The sequence below is a fragment of the Lathyrus oleraceus genome, chromosome 7 (assembly GCF_024323335.1).
Source record: "Lathyrus oleraceus cultivar Zhongwan6 chromosome 7, CAAS_Psat_ZW6_1.0, whole genome shotgun sequence".
NCBI classification, from domain to species: Eukaryota; Viridiplantae; Streptophyta; class Magnoliopsida; order Fabales; family Fabaceae; genus Lathyrus; species Lathyrus oleraceus.
The window spans coordinates 239470084-239479116 of record NC_066585.1 but is presented as its reverse complement, the minus strand read 5'-3'; the positions used below and the strand labels follow the sequence as shown (position 1 = coordinate 239479116).

Genomic DNA, 9033 nt, shown 5'->3' with positions numbered 1-9033 from the left:
GTAAGCGCGAATCTTGGTAATGGCGAGACAAGTAGTATCACAGTCACATGCAGGAATAGGTCTGAAATTATCTAGTTCTTGCCATAAAATTTTCAGTTTTGTGTAATATGAAGAAACAGAAGCATCACCTTGTTTCAATGTGCAGATTTCTTCTTGGATATCAGAAATTCTAAAAACATCGCCTTGATAAAAACGCTCCTTGAGCTCATTCCACATATCAGCAGCATTTTCCATCCAAAGGATACTTTGAGCAATTTCAACTTCTACAACATTCTTGATCCAAGACATGATCATCGTGTTGCATCTGTCCCAAGCGATGGAATTCGGATCAAGATCAGAAGGTCGTGGTAAAACACCATTGATGAAATGCAGTTTGTTCTTAGAACGAAGAGCCATGGCCATGGAGCGCGACCAAGAGTGATAATTGTTATTGGAGAGTAATGGTGTGACCAGAATCAAAGAAGGATTCTCATTTGGATGCATGAAATAAGGGTTTAGGATATCATTTTGATAACCTTTATTGTTGTTTCTTGAAGATGATTCACCATGATCGCTGCTATTAGAGCTTGAAGATGACATGATGAGAGACAAATAAAGTTGCAGAAACTGCAGAAAAGAAAAAGAATTTGGATCGAAAGAAGAAGATTGAGAAAAATCGCAGCGGAAAGTAGAATCACAGGCTTGTGATACCATGTGAACATACAACAATAATGAGCTGAAACTCCATAACCAAAGGAATAGAAAAACTTGGAGAAAAGTTGTATGTGATCAAAGATGAAAAAGTGATTCTCAATCTCACTTGTTACAATATAGAGGACAACTATATATAGCTAAAGGAGTTAGTTAGATCCTAACTAACTCTTCTCAACAACTTCTAACTAACTCCTAAAGTTAGTTATTACAAAGAGAAAACAGAATTTAATGTTTTATTATTTTCATCATCATTTACAGTAACTTCCAATTTATAAAATGTTGAAATTTTGGAAAATACTTGAATTGATATAGGACAAATGAACTCAACCTCAAGTCATATGGACTAGTTCGCTACAATATACTATGAAAGAACCTAGTAGTTTAATTTAAGTTTGAGGAGAAAGAGTTGATTCATCTATGAGTCACATGACGATTTATTTATGTATGTTATACAAAATTATATGACAATGATGGTCATGAAGATGCAACTGTAGTAATGGATATAAACGGCTATGACAATAAAAACCATTGCACAACCAAATCCTAGACATTAAATGGCAATAACTATAGTTCAGAAGCATGAAGGTCAAAGTAATTTGAAATGATTATATATTCATAAATTAGTGGTTAAAATAGATGATCAATAGTATTATACTTTTTTTCAAATGCATAAAAATAAATAAAAATTATTACTCCAGTGTGATTTATAAAAAAAAAGATATTTTTCACGTTTATTAAGAATGATAGTTAAATGTATTTAATTTTTTTGATTTCATGTAAAAGACATAACATAATTATTAATATACCCTTAATTAAATTTCCATTCATAACATTATAAAGTAAGTAATGCAGGGATAATATTGGGATAAAAGTATTAAATTTAATTAGATTTGATGATATTTGCTTATATTTAAGATCAAATTTTTTTGAAAATTTTTGCTTATAAAAAAGGCCGGAAGGAGTATATAAAAAAGTGGAGAGAGAGAGATTTTATCCCTTTTACTTGGGATAGAATTGTGTAAGTTGGTAGGAAAAAAGACACCATGTCTTTGGATCAACCTAGTCACTCAAATAAATTAGGTGCTTCTAATTAAGCAACATGTCAAATTATTTTACAATAAAAAGATTATAAATATTCAAAAAGAAAAAGGAAGCATATCATTAATCTTCTTCCATGTATCTTATGATGTCGGGCTGGCTAACAACCGTCACTTCTGCACCTTCATGTTGCCCTCTCAAGCTTGAGATCCACTTGTTGATGTTAATTTAGGTGAATCCACAAACTTACTGGTTCAATATTCCAACGCGCTACCCCGCCATGGAGATCGATAACTTAATCAGTATGTCTATTAAAGACCCAAGCCCAGTTAGCACACTCGACCTTGAGCCACTAGCTCTATAGCACGTTGAGTCTAAAAAAACACTTATAAAGCAGTATAGGAGAAATGAAAACAACATCGGATGTTGACCAACTCTTCGTAATATGCTATGTGGGCGAGGTAGCCACTAAGCCGACTCGACTTTAAGACAAGAAACCAACTCAATCACGAGTCAAACAACAATTTCACTATCATGTGTGGATGTTGTTGGTATATGTGTTGTGTTTATTTTAACAAATAATAAATTAGTATACATGGCTCAATATATATTACCAGATTGATAATAAAAATTAGTTGAACCAAAGGCATAGTGTCTTTTCCGCTACAAAATCACATAATCCAACCTCATCTCTCCTCCTATCTTTCTCATCTTTTATGTCACTCTAACATCTTTTTTTTTTAGTATTTATATTCATAAACATTACTCTTCCTCCTCCTCATAAAAAAATATCTCATTTATAGAGTAGATATTAAAAATGTAAAAAATAATTATTTTAAAATAAAAATATAAATGAATAATATTTTATGACAAAACAACAACAACAATCAAGTTTTATCTCACTAAATGAATTCGTCTATATGGACTAATTTTTGCCATAATCTTATATCTAAGATCATGCTTATATCTAAATCGTTAATCTCAGAATCTTTTTTAATAACCTCTCTTATAGTTTTTCTAGGCCTTCCTATTTTTCTATTTGTTTGACTTCTCCTATTTTTCTATTTGTTTGACTTCTCTCCATCCAATTTACTCTACTCACCACAAAATCTACAAGTCTTATCTCTACATGCTCAAACCACCTAATTCTATTTTAAATCATCTTTTTTACAATAGACGCTACCCTAACACTCTCTCTAATATTTTTATTGTTGATTTTACCATGTCTAATCTTACCACACATCCAATGCAACATCGTCATCTTTGTGATACTTACTTTATTCTCGTGTTGATTCTCAACCGCTTAACATTTTATCTCGTAAAACATCGCAAGTTTCACCGCAGTCTGGTAAAAAAATTCCTTCAATTTGAGTGGAAAATTTATGTCACATAAAACACCTGAAGTTGTTCTCCATTTTAGCCACACATCTTGAATTTGATGGTTTACATTCCCTTCTATTTCTCCATCACTTTGTAGTACAGACCAAAGATATTTAAATAGTGAGACTTGAGAGATGATATGGTCTTCAACTTTCACTTTTATATTAGAAACACTTCTTCTTTTGCTGTAATTACATTCCATATACTACGTCTTACTTATGCTTATGAGAAAGCCATGTGATTCTAAAACTCGTCTCTAACCTCTCATTTAAATTCTTCTTTGACTCTCCAAATATGATTATATCATCTATAAAAAAGCATGCATCTCGGTGTTATCTCTTGGATGTTGTGACGTAAGAATTCAAATGATGACAATTAGTTGCAGCATAGGACCCCAAATATTAGAGGGTCCCAAATTTTGAAGTTTTTAATTTTTTTTCATAAATATTAATAAAAATAATTAAAATATTATTTAAAAAACTCAATAATTGAAAGAAATATTATGATAAAAACTCAATACATACAAAAATCAAGATTGATCAAAACTTAAAATAATTATAATTAAATTTATTTTTAATTAATATATAATTGTATTTTTGATCTATTTTTTTAATTATTATAATTGTATTTTTTTTAAAAATTAAGCCCATTGTTGTAATTAGAACGGGACTTCCGATATGATTGGGTCAGTCTTGATGACAATACAATGACTAGGTAAAAATGAGAAAACATTAGTCCTAATGAAATGAACTTCAACTTCAATTTTCAAAATGGTCTATGTAGCAATGCAATGCAAAAAAAAGTGAATGAGATGAAATTTCTCAAAATGGTCTAAGTAGCAATTCAATTTGACATTAACCTAAAAAGTTGTCAAGGATGCAAATGTAAGATAAACTAAAAGACCAGTGATAAAAGGTGGGAAAAAATTAGGGTATGACGACACTTAGCAAGCCTATATATAGATTTTCTCTCTCTTATTAATTCCTAAAGATTGATATAATCCATCAAAAACTTGAGTTCTTACTTCATTTACCGCCTTCTTAGTCTCATTCTTAACTTTCTTGTGTTTTTCTCAAATTTTAATATTTTTACACTTGAATCATTCTTTAAAAGAATCATTTTTTACTCTAACTTTACTCTAAGCAGTTTCATTCCACTGCCACAGTTTTTTACCTCTAGGTCTAAAACCTCTTGATTCACTCAACGCCACTTTAGTCATTTTTTAATCTCTTGGACCATCTTACTTCACATGTCATTTGCACTTTCTTGTAGTTTTCCAAACCTCCCCTCAAGATCTTGAGTTGGAAATTTTCTTATTTTTCACCCTTTAAATGCCACCACTTGATATGTGCCTTCTTCTCTTTGCTCTCCCCTTGATTCTTACATCTTTAACCAAATACTCTATATTGGATAGTCAAAGTGTCCCGGAATGACTTTACTTAACAAATAATCTTTCTATTTAACTTCCTAATAAGAAAGAAATTTATCTGAGAACATGTCACCCCACTTTTATGTGATAAGATGTTTATCAATTTTTTAAACCAGGTATTGTCTATAGTAAAATCCAAAATCGACGAAAAATCCAATATGGATTTACCCTTGTCATACCCCAAAATTCGCCATACCTTTCACAAGTTCATCTAGGTCACTAACCCTAATCATTCACATATCCTGATAGACATTCATCTCATCTACACATCCATAATATCATAGTACATTTCACTTGGATTTGAAAAAGCTCAAAATCATGGATTCAAGGGGCTCGATCACACAAGGCATGGAAGGAAGGTATGCCTTTAAGATTGAGATTCATCTGGTCATTCATGGAGCTTCATTGGTTTATTCAATAATTCATCAGAAATTTACTTGCTCATGTCCCCCATGATTTGATCAAGGGGAATTCATTCAAGGTGTTCTAATCATTTACTTGGTTGTGTTTGTTTGGATTTCAAGTCTAGTATTATGGCACACCTCAGATCGTTTAAAGGCACTGTGTTGTTCAGTCAAGTCCATTTTCATTCTTTCTATCGAGTCATCATTCAAGTTTATTCCATACAAGTCATTACATATCACTCTACACGAAGATACACATTTTTACATAAGTTGACTTTTGGTTAACTGTTGACTTTTTTCTCAACCAATTAACCAAAGTCAACTGACCACCCTAAGACCTAATCTCATCCCATTAGTCTTGATTCACTATGCATAGTCATGTTTTCTTGCCTCTAGTTTGATTTCTTCATTTTAAACCGAATCAATTCCATTTTATGCTTATGTTTTTGTAAAGCCAAGCCGATCCCATTTCATCATTGCATACAATCAATTCTATACATTTGGAATTCCAAACTAAATACTTGCATTTTCATAACACATCCAATTCCAATTTCTATTCATTTTCCAATAATACATCATTACAATTACAATTCAAGTCATACACACTTTACATTTCCACATTACTTGTTTCAACCTAAACCATAAACCTTTCAATCATTAAATCAATCCAAATAACACATTCATGAACCGTTTCTCATTCGATCATAAACCGACTTTCATTTTTATTATGACCATATGTAATTCAAGTCTACAATCCCATAAGATTTTCAATTCCCAAATCACATACAATTCATATTACATACATACATATTCTGAGTTTTACAACATACATTTCTACATAAATCCTAAAACCATTACAACATGAGCAAAATTCCACATGGTGACCTACAAGCTTCAATTCCAAGTAAACCAATCCGTATCTAAAACTCCAAGCAATGCATTCCATAGCATGGTCCAAAGCCTTCTGTGGCAGCCCTGCATAACAAATCGTGCAAAGCATAGTCAGTTTTAGCAGCAAGTCATCATAAACAAAACAGAACCGGTTCAACCCTGCATTTAACTATCCAACCTGCACACCATGACATAAAGCATAAAACCAATTCATTTCAAAGCTTCTAACCAACTGACTTGTAACAAAATTTAACAAAAAAACTAACTAATTTCTAACAACACATAATCGACCTCACATAACAGTGAGATAACCTGTAACAGAATTCAAAGAAAAAAACCTATAACAGAACCGACTTCAAAAATCTCCATCCAACCGACCAATTCTGAACCGGCAGCATGCTAACCTCACCATACTAACACCACCCGTGGAACCTGCTTCCAAAGCTTTACAACCGTCCAACCTGCAAGTGCACAACGAAGGGTTCAAACCATTTCAACTTACACACTCTAATAAATTCACAACAGACTATAAGAAACAATTCGTTCAATAATCACTAACCGACATATCATACCAAAACAAAAACTAAAAAAGGGGCCAATATGAAGAAAAGTTAGAAAACTCCAAAACAGAATTTTAGAACAGAAATAACCGAATCCTAACAAACCATAGACAATAACCAACTGTCATAACCGTTATAATCTAATTGTAACCAACTTCTAACCACCTTTTAATAACCCTCAAGCACACCCTTCAACAGAACTGAGAACTTCTCCATAACCAACTTCTAAACCAACTTCCATATCCAAACCAACTATATAACCGCAGCAAACTGAACCCTTCAATCTTCCATCATCTTCACCATCATTCAACAATTCACAACTTCACCCTCCTTTCAACCACCCACATCTCCAAACCCTTAACCTCAACCTTCCACTTCCAACTTCTGATTTTTTCAACCTCCACTTCTAACCCAACCATTCCTCCCATAACTCATCACCACTCCTCCAAACAGAACCAATAGAACTGCCTCTAAGGGCTCTGTCTTCATACTGGTAACAACTTTTTCGACCCTCACTTCCTTCTAGAGCTGTCAAATAAGCCCTATATTTAAAAGCCCCAATTATTAAGCCTTATTAAAGCCCCAATATATTAAGCCCCTTATCATTGAGATTTATTTTAGGCCCTTTATATAATGCATTTTTTAGGCCCCATTGAGGGACCTTATTTTCTTCCCAAAATTTGGACGTTGAGTTTATCACTCTATTCATGTTCTGTGCAAAGCTTCCGCCACCGTCAACCAATTACACCGCCGTCGACTTTTCTCTATCACAGAAATAAAGGTACTCTTCTATCTCCATTTCTCTTTAATCTCTAGTTTTCTTAATATCAAATTTCATTTTTTATCTCATTTGAATCAACATGTTTATAATACTGCTTAATATGTACACTCACAAGCTGTTTGTGGAAATGCCTCAACAACTTTATACATGATATAAATTTGATTAAAATGCAATTCTGATGGTAAAGTTTCGATGATTAATTTGCCGTGTTTTAATCTTAGTGGTACTTTGAGTCATTCTGCTGCAAATTTAGGTTCTTTAGTTGATATCAGATTGGAGGGTAATCATATCAATGGCGTAGTGCCTAGTAATTGGACCAGTTTGATGAATATGAAATTGTTTGATCTGAGTAGAGCATTTTTAACAAAATTTAAAACACAAACTACCATTCCTGATCTTCATGTTCTGATATCTACACCATTTCACCCTGCCTATGTTACTGCTGAAAGAATTAAGAAAGCTAAGAATTTAGAGCTACTTTTGACTGCCGGAATTGGTTCTGATCGCATTGATCGCAATGTTGCGGCTGCTGCTGGTTTAACCGTCGCAGAGGTCACAGGAAGCAACACAGTATCTGTTGCTGAGGATGAGCTCATGAGAATACTCATTATGGTGAGGAATTTTGTGCCTGGTTACCATCAGTCTATTACAGGAGAATGGGATGTTGCTGGCATTGCACATAGAGCCTATGATCTTGAAGGAAAGACGATAGGAACGGTGGGTGCTGGACGAATCGGGAAGCTTTTACTCCAAAGGCTGAAACCTTTTAACTGTAACCTTTTATATCATGATAGACTTAAGATGGAGCCTGAATTGGAGAAAGAAATTGGAGCTAAGTTTGAAGAGGACCTCGATACAATGCTTCCAAAGTGCGATGTAATTGCTCCAACAAAGTTACCAGATACAGAGAGATGGTTAGAGGGATTTGCAACCTTAGATAGACGCCTTTTGCCTCCAGAAAGCCACTGGCCATAGATTTTGAGTTCAAGTAGAAAATAAGATGCTATGAAAGTGCACCAAATGGCAGGGTGAAGGGTTTGTTGTGGGGCTAGTTTAGAGGGTACAGAGATTGCTAAAAACATGCAGACAACCCAAGGGGCAAAGAAGAAGTTGATACGAACCGGATGGAAATACTCTCTTCTGACTGCTTCAAAGTAGAATATGCATTTCAGAATGTAGGTGATGGAAACAACTATCAACACTGCTAAGGCTAACAACCATATTAGAAAACTGATATTTGGTGTAATATGAAGAAACCTTGTGGCAGGACTTGTTGCCAGATTATGCCATAAAACCGCTCGACTGCTTAGGCCGAGACAGATACCAAAACATCATATAGGAAACCGAAGGAGAAACGGCCACTGCTCATCTGTCGGGAGAAGGATGTCCTCATAGTCCTGTGTCAAATGTATGCACAACATTATAATTGATCATTTATACATATTTAAAAATAAAAATATCTGATTAACTATTCTCTTAAACATCATTTTAAAATCCCATAATTTTTAACTGTGATTGAGTCTTTGGAAAGATATATAGCATATATCTAGCTAACATGCATGCATTCATGCAACTTTGAGGTAAAAATTTAAAACTTAGGTAGCAATTTCTCACCTTGACTTCATCTAACTCAGGTCCTCTAAGAGCAGCAAAGTATCTACCAGCAGGAACACTTGCATTAACAGAATCATCATCCACACTAGAAGTGCCATTAATCTTCTGAGACTCCAATTTCTTCTCGATTTTTCTCGGCAATAAAGAATTCTGTTTACTGAGAGTGGATTTCGTCTTAAAGATACTGAAATCTCTTTTCTGTCCTTCCAAACCAATCTTATTTGCAGGATTCAAACCTCCTAA

The 9033-nt window shown here is 33.7% G+C and overlaps 2 protein-coding genes across 2 annotated transcripts in view; both read left to right on the top strand.

Annotated features, from left to right (window-relative positions):
* The first annotated feature begins 7054 nt into the window (after positions 1 to 7054).
* LOC127107843 (uncharacterized) overlaps positions 7055 to 9033 on the top strand; it is a 35651-nt gene continuing 33672 nt past the window's right edge. Inside the window, exon 1 of the mRNA XM_051045172.1 lies at positions 7055 to 7176. The gene's annotated coding sequence lies outside the window, so the exon portion shown is untranslated. The remainder of the gene's footprint in view (positions 7177 to 9033) is intronic.
* LOC127103174 (formate dehydrogenase, mitochondrial) lies at positions 7369 to 8151 on the top strand. Its single transcript, XM_051040452.1, has one exon. The coding sequence runs from the start codon at positions 7369 to 7371 to the stop codon at positions 8149 to 8151; it is 783 nt and encodes a 260-aa protein (XP_050896409.1).

What these genes read in the sequence shown, in the direction of transcription:
- LOC127103174 (XM_051040452.1), top strand. Translation starts at nt 7,369, where the DNA reads ATGATTAATTTGCCGTGTTTTAATCTTAGTGGTACTTTGAGTCATTCT.